General features: G+C 38.2%; 1 protein-coding gene across 3 annotated transcripts in view; it reads left to right on the forward strand.

Annotated features, from left to right (window-relative positions):
* Window positions 1-17518, forward strand: part of BMP5 (bone morphogenetic protein 5) — a 136925-nt gene that overhangs the window by 112470 nt on the left and 6937 nt on the right. For all 3 annotated transcript variants that reach the window (XM_068994350.1, XM_068994352.1, XM_068994351.1), the window contains 2 exons: window positions 4072-4266; window positions 16791-16867. In XM_068994350.1, the coding sequence (XP_068850451.1) occupies window positions 4072-4266; window positions 16791-16867 (272 nt within the window). The remainder of the gene's footprint in view (window positions 1-4071; window positions 4267-16790; window positions 16868-17518) is intronic.

Below are 17518 nucleotides of genomic sequence, written 5' to 3' on the forward strand. Positions count from 1 at the left end.
TAATCCTGCAAACATTGGAGCAAGGCCAGAAGGAGGACTGAGTTACAGACTCAAAATCCCTGCTTCCTTATACTCACTGGGACATTATTCTGAATTTGTACTCTAGGGGTTCACCTTTTCCTTACAATGAGTTCTCTCCCTTTAGGTCTTTCTGTTCTCTTCCAAATATATGCCTGGTGAATTAAGCTTACCCATGTTCTTCCAGCTATGCCTAGACTTGTCTGAATCCTAAAATGATTAAGCTTGGATTCCAAGCTGGTGTCCCTTATCACCATTTTATTACTCTTTTTATTTACCCAGGTCATTTTTATTTCCAGTTTATATTTTTATTTTTTCAGTTATATATATATTTTCTTTATATTTCTTGTCTGGAGAGTCCCATGGATGGAGGAGCCCGATAGGCTGCAGTCCATGGGGTCGCACAGAGTCGGACACGACTGAAGTGACTTAGCATAGCATATATAGTATATAATGTGTATATTTACATATATATTCTTTTTCATATTCTCTTCCATCATGGTTTATCACAGGGTGTTGAGCATAGTTCCATGTGCTGTACAGCAGGACCTTGTTGTTTCCTACCTACGTTTTCTAATGAGAAGTCAAAAATAAGGATCAGCTTTGAAAAATAAAACCACTGTAATACCCGTCTACGTATATAATGGTTTTCCTAAATCACCATGGTTTAGATAGGTTTCTTTACTGATATATTTGCAGTATCTAAATTATCCTGTATCTTTAATAATAAAAGTCAGCATTGTTAAATAGACTTTATGAAAGATTCCCTACTTTTAATACCTGCAATAGAGTCTGGATTTCTTTAGCACTTCTAAGGAGAGCGACTGTTCAGCCCTATTCAAAAGGTTCAGTCAACATCATCAGTGGAGGTGCAATGTGTCTGAAGGAGAAGGCCGAATAATGCTTCCATGGTGTGGCTCAAGATCAAGACCCACTGAGAAAGTATTAACTTATGGAATCTTAATAGTCACCTCATTGCTGAAGTGGAAAGGAAACCAAGAGGAAACTTAATAATATCAAAAGTTATTTTAAAAGGAGTTCACGTTTGTTTGAAGGGGACTTTGCCTCACACACAATATCCCCCTTTGTAAAGACCAAGAAATCCGTATTTGTCACACATACACACACACATCTTTATAGTTTTCAAAGTGTAAATCTTGAGAGCAATCTTCTTTCTCTGGAGATAAAAATCAAAATATTGAAAGTCTTTCAAATAATTACAAAAGGTACCCTCTTATAAACCAAAGAAATTTGGAACTTTGGGCTCACTGCTTATTTAATGAGAAAAGGGTCAGTGTGTTGTAATGAATAGAAAATTGATTTTATTATATTCCATTTGTGCATCGTGTGGCAACCTATTTCAATATTAGAAAGATCATCTATTAAAAATGATTTCTGCAGTTATCCATGTATACAAGTAAAAAATTTCGTTCCTGTTAAATTAACACTTCATTAAAACATCAAACTCAAAGCTCAACAAATACTTTTTATGTTGTGTTCCAGGATAGGAAAAAAAAAAAATCCAAAATTTAAAGAACAGATCGCCAGTTATTCTAGTCCATCACAGTCAAGTTTCTCAGTTCTGTTTTTCTTTTTTTCTTTTGCTGTGCTCTCTGTCACTGGAAACATCTTAAACCAATTTCAAGTGCTACACCTGAATAAACATGTTGTAAAAGTGTTTATGTATTGAGGTGGGTCAGTTCAAGGTATGGTATTTGGCTGGAACTTCTAATTTCTCTTTTTACAGCAAAAGGGCTGCCAGAAGGAGGAAGTCTGAGCTGAATTAATACATTTGTTACAGTGGAAGTAGAATGGAAACTACTCTGACCACAAATCAAACTGCCTCTTTCATTTATGCCAGTGATAGAGTTTTTCTAAGAAATATAGACTCTGGCATGGAGCCACTGTAAGTTTGCATTTAAAAGAGAAACCCATAGGCTTATTTGTTTAAGGTTTACTGCTCTGATTATTTTGAAGTTCTTTCTCTGCTAGGATGAAGTGGAGTGGCATTTGGGAAGGGAGTAGCTATTTTCATGTTTGTAGGAATGTAACAAATTTTCCCAATGAGCAATTGTTGAGGACACCGGTGAATGCTGTCTGCATTGACACACATGCATTTTTTCAACCAATATCTCCACATTTGAAGGACTGCTGTGTCCCTTGCAACAGCTGCACCACCTCACTTAACACAGTCTCGTTTTCTGACGGTAGAAGGTCCCTGCACAATACAAGTATACACAAAAGTGTTTATGCTGCCAAAATAAATTGTGTTAAGAGCAAGAGTTTATTTGCTAAAATGCCATTGATGCCATTTCAAGGACTTGATTTCTTTCTTCCAAGGTGGGTTAGGTCTTATAATGCACTGAAGCTGCTGCACAGTCTTGACTGAATAAATATTTTAAGAAAACTTGCACATCCCTCCAGGGGCAAGGCATGGCCAATCATGCACGTATTTCTAACCACATGATATATTACTCTGAAAAAATTGGTAACTTTCGTATCTGGAGTAGAATTGTTTTTTGCATGAGCTTTGAGTAATTTTCAACTAAATGTACAACTTAAATACTTCATTCTCTCTGGGTAATTTTCATTGAATTTTTTATCAGTCAATGGTTTTCTTTATATATATGCACATATATACATACAAACACACACATGCACACATACACATACACACACACATATATATATAATTTTCTGGGATATTTATTTTAAATGAGAAGATCATAACAAGAGTGAATTGTAAAATGTATAACAAATGCCTAACTCCTAAGGTATTTGTGAAATCAAATCAAATAATGCATGGAAACCACTAAGAAAAATGCCTATCACAGAGTTAGAAAGTATCAAGGTAGATGCCAGTGGCTGCTGGTGTTGGAAGAGATGGGGAAGGGGAATGGGGACTAGCGTTTAATAGTGACATGAGTTTCAGTTAGGAAGGTGAAAAATTCAGGACATGGATGATGGTTGGAGTTGTGCAACAGTGTGAATGTACTTAGTGCCAGTGAACTGTGCAAGGTATGGTTAAAATAGTATGTTTTATATTAATATTATGTGACTTTTATCACAATAAAAATATTTTAAAAAGAAAAGAAGAATACCTAGTGTAAATAGCAAGTGCTCCAAATGCATTTGATGTTGTTATAGTGATGAGTATTATTTTTGCTACTCCAATGGGAGCAGCACTTTATCAACATCTACTTCTAGTCTCTAGGGCAGCTGACTTCTCATCCACTAGAGCGCAGGCCCTGTGCACACTCCTTTTCTGATAAACAACCACCACAGTGGACTCAGAAGGGTCTAGGACACAGACTGCTTTAGACTAAGCTCATCTGGAATTTTTCTCCTTTCTGAGCATTTCCAGGCTTGATTTGCATCCTCTGAAATCCTTTCAGTAAACATCATTCAAGTGTGTCCAAGCGCAGAGAAAATTTTGAAATTTTCATGTTTGCTTCGAAATCCTTTACATGGAGAAAGAGCTGGAGCTTGAAGTAAAGCTCCGTGCCCAGCAGGGGCCTCTGGAAGGATCTTTGAAGTGCTTTAAGTGGATCACAGCTTTGTAAAGTTTGCTGGGCACAGGTCCGAAGCGAGGAGGGGTTTATCAACCCTGGAAAGTCTCCAAAGAAGCAGGGAAAAGTAAAAACACCCAGCCAGCTATCCAGCTTTAATCACACGAAGGAAAATTATAAGGCATTTAATGCAGAAGCGCCCGTAGCTAATATTTCTGAAATCACTGGTTAACACGGACATTTCCAGGCTGGTGGTGGTCAAGTCATTTAGAACGTTACCAACTTTCAGGTCTGAGAAAGAGCCCATCAGTGAAGACCTGGGGGTGTTGTGTGGCTAAAGAGTGATACGAAATGGAAAACCAAGAATGGATAATCATCTGTAACAGTACATTTTCCACATTTATGAGATTATTTGGCCCGCAAATTAAAGGTTCTGATAGTGTTTTCAAACATTTACCTTTTCCCACGGACCCTCTGAGCTCACCCCTCACCAGGTGAACTTCATCTCTTCTTGATAAACCCAGTGCCCCTTCCTTGGTTCCAGGTCACAGCATCAACGTGAAGTCGGCCGGCCTCGTGGGACGACATGGGCCTCAGTCAAAACAGCCATTCATGGTGGCCTTCTTCAAGGCGAGCGAGGTACTTCTCCGATCTGTGAGAGCAGCCAACAAGAGAAAAAATCAAAACCGCAATAAATCCAGCTCTCATCAGGACTCCTCCAGAATGTCCAGTGTTGGAGGTAAGATAAAACCAGAGCTGCAGTTCTGCACAGAGAGTTATGGGGTCGTATGTTGCAAATCAAGAAGCCACAGTAAATTTACCCTCTGGTATACCCTCATTTGGTCTATTAAATCATCCAGCCGTCTTTCTTGCATCCCCCAAATGTTTCATTAGCGATCATGCAGCAATTCATTTTAAAGTAAGTGGGACTTACCTAAATCTGCTGAAAGGTGCAATTCAAATTCAAATCAAGCTGGCAATAATAAAATTATTACATGGCTACATCAGCAAAAGCTAGTCTAAACTGAACTCCACAGCTTGTGAGCTGACCTTTCCCAGGAATCTCACATATGGATGAGTAACAAGTAAATTCAAGATAAAAATATCACTTTGGTACTTAAAACAGTACATGTGAATCATGAGCTTAATTTTTCTGACAAAAGAAGCAGGGTAGATTGTATGGAAATTAAGATAATATTTATATTCCCATTAATTATTTAGAGGGATGTTATGTAGATAATTTGCTTTGAGTGTGTGTATATATATACATGCTCGTATGAAATCAAACAAAATGTTGTAAATGCACAGTTTATCCCACTGTGCTTGCAGTTTAATCTATTAATTGATAGAGAGATAAAAAATACACTTGATCTGCACTCATCTAACTGAGAAAATCTGAAGTAATTCAATCATATGCTTTGTACCGGTGAGTACCTTGTTTAGTTCTAGTTGCAAACAAATTTTTATAAGCTGTTCTTAGATGAAGATGATGGCTATTTTATTCCTAGGAATTGTCTTATCTATGAAAAATAAACCTGTTTGAGGGAGAAAACTTGCCCTAGAACATCCCTAGTTAGTGCGAAGTGTTTGTTCATTTGTAAGATGAGTATTCTTCTGTGTTGATGGCCACCATATGCAGTGTACTTGGGAGGCACCATGAATGAGCTGGTGAACAAAACAGATATGACCTCTTCGTAGGTATTTCAGCAAATGCGAATGTTTTGCTCTTCCAAAAAGACACATTCACACATTGTTTGCCATTAATGATTATAAATGAAACAAAAATATATAGACTTTTTTTTGATCCTGGGACTCAGAAAAAATACTAAGTGGAATTCCTTGGAACCCTCCTAGAGTGAAGGCACAGGAGAAGTGTGTTAGAAAGAAGTCTATTTTATGTCTCTAGCAACAGAAGCGCAGGAAAGAGTTCTATGAAATTGCATTATAGTAAATTACATTCTACTCAGAAATCATGCTTTAAAATAATTTTCCATCAAATAAGCTTCACTGTCTTTTTCACTTGAAAGTAAATGTGACATTAGTGCCTTATTACAAGGCTATTTTATAAAGATCTTCATAAGATATTTAGTTTGGCGAAAATTTTAATTGCTTAATATGAAAGACGGAGAAAAGTAACTTTCTAAGAACTTTTCTTCCTTGTAAATACTAGCCTGTCAAAGTTGTATATTTTTCTTTTCATATAGAATGGTTCTGAAATGGGTTGAAATGTTTTTAATTTAATGTAGCAGATTGCATTAAGAAAAAGATTTGTTAAATCTTGAATAGAATAGTAAATAATTTTTGAGAAAATTTCAAAGGGAAAAGTCACCTGCGTATTATTAGAGCTGGTAATGACTCTGGCAGAGGCATTCCAGCAAATGAAATCATCTAAGTCTTTCTCCCTATTGGTGAAATCTATTTATCTTCCCTTCCTGACCACAAGTAACAAATGTGCTTCTATAACTAGAGATGAATAAAACACATGAAGCAGAAATCACATAACTTTTCACCAGTTTCCTAACACCATTTAGAGTACAAAATTATTCTAATATAGACCAATATTTTCTTTTTAAAAAGTGTGTCATTGGCACCCATTTCTGTGAAATATGTAGTAGGTGGTTTTGGAACATGTTCATATTTTGATAATAAGAAGAAAGAAAGTAGTTGGTCTGTGTGTACGAGACTTAACCTTTCAATAGGTAGTAATCAAGCAGACAGGAAAAAGTCTCGTAGGATTTGGTCCAAAAGACAGGGGTTTAATATAAACATAAAATCTGATACTTAGGAGACTTGAAATGCTAGTGAAATTTTAAAATTATCCAAATATAAATAGCAAATGCTGTAATTCTACTAGGCTTTTACATTAAAACACTGTGTGAAGATGCCGTAACTAAGAAGGGGGTCAGTAGGGAGTAGGGAGAGTTGTTAGAAGTTTGCTTGGTTGCAGTTTTCTTTTTGCATAGCATATTCTCAAATGTTAAAAATCTCCAACAGTGCAGAATCCAGGTCATTCTTGCTGTCTTTACCTCATCCCTTTCTTCTTTCAAAGAGTCCTGTCTTCTGACTTCTCAGTGCCCTTTCACTATTCTGTGCTCCTGTGGGAGAACCTAGAACAGTGTCCAACACAAAACAGCAACTTCACCAACACACATTCAGGAAGTTAACATGGTCACTGTATGGGAGAACTAGCTTCCTTTTTCAGCTGTGTATACAGAACCACTGCCCCTAGATTTTCTGCAGAAACCCTCTATCTTTGCTGCTCTTTAGGTTTTTAGCAAGAACTTTGAGCAGACACTTTGTGAGAGATGTTACTTATTTTACAATGAGCCAGCACAATTGATTTTCCTTTGAACTTGGGTTTAGGGGAAAGGAAATGTAGGCAATAGCAAAATATTAAGGTTGCCACCCTTTGGGTTGGAGAGGCACTAAGTTGATAAGATTTTAAAGAACCTACCAAGAGCAAGATGCTATTTTAAGGACTATATCAGTATGCAAAAACAATAGAGCATTCAAAATTTAAAGTATTTGCAAGGCACAGAGCAAGTTCTCATTTACTGCAGAACTGCTTGAAAAGGTGCTTATCACAAGCTTGGTATCATGACCATTGGTGCCCTGACTATAACTCCCAGCTCTGACAGGTGTTATATCTTGCCTAATGGATACAATGTAAAGTCATTCCTCTTGGACAAACATTTTAATCAAAACCAGAAAGAACAATCTGTTGAAATTATTTGTTTAGAGTGTGTTGTTATGTAATTAGTACATAGTGTTATTTTTTAAAAATAATCATAAATAAAGCTAAAATTCTCCTTTAATCACCTAATTCTTTTAAGATAAGTTATGCTGATACACTGTTATCAACATAATACAAGTACTTCCAAGTTTTTTCCTCCCTATATGCGTCACTTTTGGAGAATATGATTTTATTATGCGTTATATAGATAGATATTCTTTTTCAGATTCATTTCTCTTATAGGTCATAATAAGATGCTGGATATTGCTCTCTGTGTGGTACAGTAGGTCCTTGTTATTTATCTGTCTTATATACAGTAGTGTATATCTGCTGATGCCAAACTCCTAATTTCTCTCTCCTTTTCCTGCCCCCTTTGGTAACTGTAAGTTTGTTTTCTATTTCTAAGTCTGTGTTTGTTTTGTACATAAGTTAATTTGTATCTGTTTGGTTTTTTTTTAGGATTCCACATATAAGTGCATCACATAATATTTGTCTTTCTCTGTTTTGCTTATTTCAGTTAGTGTGATAATCTGCAGGTCCATTCATGTTGCTGCAGATGGCATCATTTCATTCTATTCTACGGCTGAGTAATATTCCATTGTATCAATACATGTTTACTACTTCTTTTTTTATCCATTTGCCTCTTGTTGGACATTTAGACTGTCTCCATGTCTCAACTTTGTAAACAGTGATGCTATGAACACTGGGGTGCATGTGCCTTTTCAAATTAGAGTTTTCTCACTCGGAAGTGGGATTGCTGGATCTTTTTAAGAAACTTCCAGACTGTTCTCCATAGTGGGCATCAATTTACATTCTCCCCAACAGTCTAGGAGGGTTCCTATTTTTATGAACTTTTTCAAGGGCAGTTTTAAGTTCACAAGATTGAAAGGAAGGTACTTAGATTTCCCATGTACTCCCTACCCCACACATGCATAGTCTCTTCCACTATCAACATCACTCCCCATGGTGGTGCATTTCTTACCAAAGATGAACCTACACGGACACATCACAATCAACTACAGTCTCTGGTTTACCTAATGTTCACTCTTGGTATCATATAGTTAGTCTTATGGATTTTTTAAACAACATATTTCAGCCATATTTCAAATTAGTGACTTCATTTTTTTTATAATGCTGCAATATATTCAATACTGCTTTTGTCAGAATTTATTTAGTCGTGTCACTCTGAAAAAGACATTTTGGCTGTTTTTAAATTGGGGCTTTCAAAATCAATGCTGCAGTAAAAATCCTGCAAGGCTGCACCAGTGAGAACAGTTTTAATCCACATGGTTTTTATAGTAATTAACACTAAAAGCTGTTATCTGTGCTCTGAATATGCAAAATTTTGAAAATCCCTTCTCAAATGATAGTTATCTTGTTACATAGATCTAGTTCGATGCATCTTTTTATCTATCTATTCATCTGTGTGTGTGTGTGTGTGTGTGTGTGTGTGTGTGTGCCCGTGCATGTGCACACGTGCTCAGTTGTGTCTGACTTTGCAACACTATGAAATTATAGCCCTCCAGGCTCCTCTGTCCATGGGATTTCCCAGGCAAGAATATTGGAGTGGGTTGACATTTCCTTCTCCGGGGGATCTTCCTGACCCAGGGATAGAACCTGTGTCTCATGCTTGACAGGCGGATTCTTTATGACTGAGCCACCTGGAAAGCCCCATTCATCTGTACCTTTATCTTGCCTTCTATCATTTAACCCTGGGTCCAGTCCATGGGGTCGCTAAGTCAGACATGACTGAGCAACTTCACTTTCACTTTTCACTTTCATGCATTGGAGAAGGAAATGGCAACCCACTCCAGTGTTCTTGCCTGGAGAATCCCAGGGACGGGGGAGCTTGGTGGGCTACGGTTTAGGGGGTCGCACAGAGTCGGACACAACTGAAGCGACTTAGCAGCAGCAGCCACCTCTTAGTAGCTGGGTAATCTTGGACAGGGCATGTCACATCTCTCTATTTCCTCATCTGGAATGTGGGAACATTAATGATACCTGCCTCACAGGATAAAATTACATGAGTTGCAAGGATTAAATAAGTTAATGGGTATAAAGAATGGAGAACACTGTGTATACTTATTCAGGGTTAAACATAATCATTATTACCAAATTATGGTTTGATTTTTCTGAACTGCTGCCTAAAGAGTTCAGACTTTTGCATCAGTGCCCATTCCCCTGATCACTTATTGTCGAGTTTCTACCTAGAGAGAATTCTAGAGATGATATGTCTGGGTGTGGTTTATTGCAAAATATTTATTCCTTGTTAAATAAGCACCCACAGTGTGACACACCATTAACTATATGATCATGCAAGATTGGTAGCATCAGAATCTTGCTTCTGAAAAGGCATTCTCTTAGACAGTGGCAAAGACATGCATGTTAGTGATTATCAGGAGATCAATTCCACTAGAATAGGTACAAGGAAGTGTGAGAGCAGTAAGGATAGAGCCTGACCCCAATGAGAAAAAATAGACACTTTTCAGAAATGGAGGTGAAGCCATTTCAGAACTTATATGCAGTTACACAACCACATAGCAGTGTCTGATGGCCACATTGTGCTAGTATTGTTGTATGAGAGCAGTGTGCTATCAGCTAGAACATTTTGCAGGGACCAAGTCATAATGGTCAGTAACTGTGGTGTTTCCATGCAGGCATTTGGAAAAAGGAGTGTCACCATCAGATACGCATTTTTAAAAGTTCAATTTGGCATCAGAAAGAAGGATGGGATGCCAAGGGGAGAAACTGGATGCCAAAATATGATTAGGAATCTAGTCTAACACTCCAAGCAATGAAGATTATAGATTGGAGACAGGGGAAGTGGGAAGCAAAATACATGGAATGGAGCCAGCAGGACTCCAGAGATGGGTGTGTGAGTGGAATATATAGGACGCAGCCTTGAGCACAGAGGTTAGATGAAGCACAAGACTCGAAGCTGCTATAGAAACCGGAGTAAGAGAGAACCATTAAGGATGGATCCTCCACTGGGAACATTTGTACTTTAAGTAAAGACAAAAGGAAAAAAGCAATTCCAGCAACAAGGCAAAAGACTTGAGGTCAGAGAGCAAAGAGGAGTCAGGGATGAAGGGATATCCTAGGACCAAGTTCCTAAAAAGGATGTTGGGGGAGTATGAGGTAACCAAGAGTGCAAAGGACTTCTGATAGGTTAACTAGGCTAGAGGTTGGTCGCTTAAAGGGACTGTGGATGGATTTAATGTAGGGTAGGAGTGAGAATGAAAGAAAATCAAGAAATGTATTTATTAAATTTTCTGGCTTGAGACACTAGATCCTGTTAACCAAGTAGAAGGAATGGAAACAGTATGAGGTCAGAAGCCAAAATAGTGAGTTGGAGGCATTTGAGAAACTTTCATGCAGAGACATCTTGCAGGCATTTGGAGACAGGTTTGTGGATGGATTTTTATGTCAACAAGCTCTAAGGTGAGCATGTCCTCTGCATCACCACAGAGACACATTGCTGAGCAGAGTCAAGCAAACACACCAGACAGTTATTATGTTGTGGTGTCTGTTCTGTGTCACACATTTGTACACAAATCCCTACACAAATAAATAACTGTAATTCCTACTGCGTTATATGTCAGTTCGGTGAGAAGTTCACTGGATGTGGGACTTGGGGATTAAACTAGGGTAGCAGTAGCGTTTGAAATCCCTCATCTTTGGGAGTGGTGTTATTTGTTTGGGATTTATCATGATTTTCTCTACCGCAAAGGCCATGTCAAAATTTACATTGGTGAATAGTCCAGAGTAGCACTGCACCTGCCATTTTATAGCCACTTCATACCTTCCTTCATCTGACATTCTCATTTTCTATTAATTAGTGAAATATCCTGCAGTGTGGAGACTGATGTCTGTGACCTCCCCCAGGGTATTAAGCCAGAGATGTTGAACGTCTCCTCCTCTGTTTTGAGACACAGCATCTCAATATATTTGGCTTGTTTAAGCTGCTGATTGTTTAAATGTTGAATTCTATTTTGGACTTTTTCTTCTTCTCTTTTACAGATTTAACTATATTTTATTCCTCAAAGACACTAACGCTAGATTTTAAAAGACAGAGAATCCTGTACCTGTTTGTGGATTTCTTTTGGATTTTCTTTTGTGCTCTTCACAGCGTACCTAGCATGTGTCCATTTATCTGGTAGTTTCTTCAGGGACTAGTGGACAAACCATTGAGGCCGTGTGTAGACCTCAGAGGTTTTATTTACCATGGATTTCACTTTTTTTCTAACACAAAATGAATTTTAACAAATCAAACTAAGACAAAGATTAAATTTGTGTTATTGAAATGAGAAGGGGGAACTGGAAGAAGGCAGTCAAATAGTATAAACTCCCAGTTATAATAGAAATACTAAGGATACAGTATGATAAATACAATTAACAGTGTTGTATGTTATACATGAATGTTGTTGGAAGAGTAAATCCTCTAAGAGTTCTCATCAGAAAACAAGAACATCTTTTATTTCTTTAATTTTGTGTATATCTGAGATCATTGTTCAGTAGCTAAGTCATGTCCGACTCTTTGATGCCATGGACTGCACCACACCAATCTTCCCGTCCCTCACTGTCTCCTGGAGTTTACTCAAACTCATGTCCATTGAGTTGGTGATGCCATCCAACAATCTCATCCTCTGTCGTCGCCTTCTCCTCCCACATTCAATCTTTCCCAGCATCAGGGTCTTTTCCAATGAGTTAGCTCTTCGCATCAGGTGGCCAAAGTACTGGACTTGATCTCCAGCATCAGTCCTTCCAGTGAATATTTAGGGTTGATCTCCTTTAGGATGGACTGGTTTGATCTCCTTGCTCTCCAAGGGACTCTTAAGAGTCTTCTCCAGCACAGTTCGAAAGCATCAGTTTTTTGGTGCTCAGCCTTCTTTATGGTCCAACTGTCACATCCATACATGACTACTGGAAAAACCACAGCTTTGACTATATGAACTTTTGTTTGCAAAGTGATGTCTCTGGTTATTAATATGCTGTCTAGATTTGTCATCGCTTTTCTTCCAAGGAGCAAGTGTCTTTTAATTTCATGGCTTCAGTCACTGTCTGCAGTGATTTTGGAGCCTAAGATAATAAAATCTGTCACTGTTTCCATGTTTTCCCCATTTATTTGCCATGAAGTGATGGGACCAGATACCATGATCTTGGTTTTTTTCAATGTTGAATTTTAAGCCAGCTTTTTCACTCTCCTCTTTGTCCCGCATCGACAGGCTGTTTCGTCCCTCTTCACTTTCTGCCATCCGTGTTGCGTCACATGCATGTCTGAGGTTCTTGATATTTCTCTCGGCAATCTTGATTCCAGCTTATGATTCATCCAGTCGAGCATTTCCCATGATGCACTCTGCATGCAAGTTAAATAAGCAGGGTGACAATACACAGTCTTGACGTATGTTGACTCCTTTCCTGATTTGGAACCAGTCTGTTGTTTCATGTCTGTTCTAACTGTTGCTTCTGGACCTGCATACAGGTTTTTCCGGAGGCAGGTCAGGTGTTCTAGTATTCCGATCCTTTTAAGAATTTTCCACAGTTTGTTGTGAGTCACATAGTCAAAGGCTTTAGCGTAGTCAATGAAGTGGATTTCTTTCTTTCTTTTTTTAATTCCATTGGTTTTTCTATGATCCAGTGGATGTTTGGCAGTTTGATCTCTGGTTCCTCTGTCTTTTCTAAACCCAGCTTGTTCAGCTGTAAGTCCTTGATCATGGATGTTCACTAAACTTACTGTGGTGATTATTTCATGATGGATGTAAGTCAAACAATTATGTTGTATATCTTAAAGTTGTACAGTGCTGTATGTCAATTACATCTCAATAAAACTGGAAGAAAAAATAATCAAATAGCTTGTAAAACATAAAGTTGCATTTTTTACCAGAAATTGATCATAAGTTGGCAAAAAGTATTTAACAATAGTCATTATTTTGGCACTGGTCTCCCAATATTATTGCCATTAACAGGCAAACAGAAATACTGTGTCTGTGATACCTGCCTTGTGGGTGAGGAATGCTTTTCTAGTGCTGGCTGTGACTTCAGAATGTGTAGTGGTTTCTGGTGATACTCTTGAATTCTAGGCAGGTTTGTCAAGAGCAGCATCATGTCCGGCTCATTTTCATATTTGAAGGGTTGCCGATCAATGTTTTTAAAAAATATAAATCTAATTTCTTTGCCTTTCCTCTCAGAGGTTTTTCTGCCAACCATTTAGTAAAGCTAACTACAGACTGCTGGTTTGGTCAGTATCCATTAATTTTTATTTCTGACCAACTAAGCATATGGTCCTAACGCTCTATGAAATCAGACTCTTGGAACCAGATTCTGTTATAAATTTCATTGCTCGTTACCTTTATGTGATGTTGCAATATATACATCACTTAGCCTGCATGAAAAGCTGCATAGATGGAACAGATCTATTTTGACTTTTAAGTTTTACTTTCTTTTTTTATAAACATGGAATTCAAATGGTCATAGACATAGTTATGGTTTTTCACATATACTTGAATGTGTTATTGGATATAAGGTCTTTATTCATATTCAGTGTTTTTTATTGAAGACAAGGATGGATGAATAAATATTCCCATGACTGTCTGATGCAGGGTTTGGCAAAATAAGCCATTGCCTGGTTTTGTACAACTTAGCAATGGTTTCTACATTTTTAGATGTGTGAAAAACACTGAAAATAGAATAATATTTTGTTTCATGCAGAAATCACGCAAAATTCAAATTTTAGGATCCATAAGCAAAGTTTGTTTGAAATACAGTCACATCCATCCTTTTGTCAATACATCCTAAATCCTGCTTTCATGCTACTGGGGCAAAGCCGAATCATTGTGACGGAAACCCCATAGCCTGAAATATATGCTATCTGTCCTTTTTGAGGAAAAAGAAATTGCTCTCCCTTGCTCTAATGCATAGCTGACACTTTAAAACTGTTATTTATTTATTTAAAATGTCAAGAAGTTTATGCAGTCAAACTAATACCAGACTTGAGTTCTTCCTTTTCCCTAGAAATGATACAATGTTCAAACTTATCCATTTCATGGTATTGCACTTACTATTACTTTATGCTGCTTCATTGCTTGGGCGAAGTGAACTTTTTTTGCTATGTCAATTAAAAGTTTACCCAAAGAAGAAGAGTGCTAAATCTCAAACAAATTCTCTTTCCTCCATTTTCTGTCATTATCTATATATTTATTTTTTTCAGATCTTTTAGTTGATTGTTAATGAAACAGTGAGCATCTTAAGGACAGAAATTGTATTCATTCTCCTGTGCTCAGTGTTGGCATGGAGGTGCTTACTAAATGTAGTTAACGCATGATTGATTGTATGCGTGCATGAACACAGTGTCAGAGTTTCCTTGCTCGAGTTTTCTGTGTTTTCTTTGACTGATGTGTTTTTATGATAGGAATGTTTTTTAATTTATTTTAATTGAAGGATAACTGCTTTACAATATTGTGTTGGTTTCTGCCATACATCAGCATGAATCAGCCATAGGTATACATATGTTCACTCCCTCCTGAACCTTGTTCCCACCCCACCCCATCCCACCCCTCTAGACTGTCACAGAGCTCTGGTTTGAGCTCCCTGAGTCACAGCAAATTCCTACTGGCTCTCTGTTTTACATGGTTTAATGAAGGTTGTCACACATAGGAATAACACTGGTCTAGAAGGAAAAGGATTTCTGCATTCACATTGAACCTTCTTTGCTAGACTCACATTAATTAAATAATTAGCTGATGTCACGGTGAAAGGCAGATGACAGGATCTGTTAGAACAGGTCTCTTAGATCTTTGACGTGACTTCATTTTCATTAGAGGTTGAGGATAATTAAACTGGAAGGTGACACTTATGACAGGCTGCTTTTTATAGCAAACTTCTCTGTTGATTTGCTAGAGACAACTGTCAGAGTGAAGGTAGTATTTATTCCTAGAAGAAAACATTAGCTGTCTTCTTTTAAAATAAATTATTTCACAGTTCCCATCACCCTACATTTTTTTCTCTTTCATTTTTTGGGGTTGGAAATAATTAAAATGGGTTCCGTTATAAGGCATGAATAGACATTTTCTGTAATGCTCTGTTTTTCTTTTGTATTTTACTTTTCCCAGATGCAAGTGGAATTCTTAATTTTTTTCAACAATTATCAAAGGTTATGGATTTTTCAGATTATATTCCAAAATAAGTTACGGAAAGTGTGTATCTCCTTTGCGTCAAGCCATTTCTGGAACATTCTGAAGCATCCATTCTTCAATTCCTAATTATTTAGTATCTACTGTGTGCCAGGCCCTGTTTCTGACGTTTGAGGTATCAGAGAACCAAATGGGACCAAGCAAGATATTTACTCCTAGAGAGCTGACACTCTAGAGGGAGGAAACAGATAAGAAACAGGGTACATGGTGAATGAGTAAGTGGTATAACATAATTAAGGGATGGTAAGCAAAATGGAAAAAAAAAATCAGAGCAGGAGGGGAGAGAAATATGAGAGTAGGGGTGAGGATATGAAACAGGGGAATCAGTGAAGGCTTTGTTGACAAGATGATGCTTAAGAGTTGAGGAAGCTCTGAGTGTTAGCTAAGTAGATATTCAGGGGAAGAGCGTTGCAGGGAAGGGTGGGGTTGTTGAGAGTAAAGGAACTAAGGTAAGAGAAAGCAGACTTGTGTGCAAAACAGCGCGGAGGCTGTTTGGAGTAGAGTGAAGGAGAGCAAAGGGGCCAGAGAACCTTGGGAGCCTTGATGATGCAGGAACCACCGTGAGACTTTATGCTGGAGCGTGACACTTGGTCCACTTGGCTACTTTGATGGGATGGGGATGGTGCAGAGCCGGAGGAACAGCAGTGAGGATGTGGCAGTGATTCAGGAAAGAGAGGATAGTGGTGTGGACCAGAGCCAGTCATGGAGCTGGTGAGGGTGGCCGAATTTCAGATGAAGGTAAAATATGTAAGGATTTCCTGACAGATTAGATGTGGAGGTGAGAGGCAAGAGTATGTTTTAACTACAGTGTTTGTTTTGCCTGGGAACTTGTTTGCAGTTATTGTGAAATTGGTCTGGGGGTAGGGGCAATCAGAAGCTCCACTTTGGGGATCCTGAGTTTAAGATACATACTAAGATAACATGTACTTTGGAACATCCCAGTTGGTACTTTCCCAGTGCCTGCCTTGTGAAAGAATACAAAACATAGTGTTTGAATATTTTATATGCTTCAGCATAGTAAGCACAACGGTGGTTTGAGTTAGTTAATGAATGAGCACTCACTGAGTGGCAGGTATCAGGCTGCTGTTGTCACAACACAAAAGATCCAACCTGATCCTCGTCTGGACCCCTCAAGGTCTGCATTTTACAGAAGCAGAAACTCAGCACAAGTGACTTGCTTGAAGTTCACATAGTTAGTAAGCGGCTTTCACTTTGAGATTCAAACTCATGTTCTACAAGTTCAAATACAGCCTCCTTTTGACTTTATAAGTGACCTCACAAAAGAAATATTAATATACCCAATAGACTGCCATTTGTTGACAATCTGATTTTCACTTTCAGATTATAACACCAGTGAACAAAAACAAGCCTGTAAAAAGCATGAACTCTATGTGAGTTTCCGGGATCTGGGATGGCAGGTAAGAACGGTCGGTCAAATTGGTTGCTTCTTTTCTGCTTTGCATCAATCCTAAATCTCTTGTAATCTTTGTAATCTTTCCTATGCAGTTTGTAATTTATTTTACATTTTATTGGAGTATCATTGCTGTTAAAATGACGTGAATCAGTTATCCGTGTACCTGTATCCCCTCCCCCTGCCCTCCCTCCCACCTGCCCCCAGTCTCACATCTGAGTCATCACGGAGCACTGAGCTGAGCCCCACTCGCTGCCCATTCTACAGATGGTAGTGAACATAGGGCCGTGCTTCTCTCAGTTCGCCCCACCCTCTCCTTGCCCCGCTGTGTTCACACACCCTTTCCCTCCATCTATGCCTCTATTGCTATCCTCAGGATAGGCTCATCTGGACCATCCTTTTAGATTCTGTACGTGGATACTTGTTTTTCTCTTTCTGACTTCACCCTGTATACCAAACTCTGGTCCATCTGCATCACTGCAAAAGACCCAATTCTATTTCTTCTTTATCCATTCATCTGTCAATGGACACTTAGATTGCTTCTATGTCCTGGCTATTATAAACAGTGCTGCAATGAACATACCAATTATTTTTGACATTGACTGTTCCATATAAGGATTATCCACATCATTTTTGTTTCTGAATTATCCTTTCACTA

The sequence above is a fragment of the Capricornis sumatraensis genome, chromosome 22, assembly GCF_032405125.1.
Source record: "Capricornis sumatraensis isolate serow.1 chromosome 22, serow.2, whole genome shotgun sequence".
Lineage (NCBI taxonomy): Eukaryota > Metazoa > Chordata > Mammalia > Artiodactyla > Bovidae > Capricornis > Capricornis sumatraensis.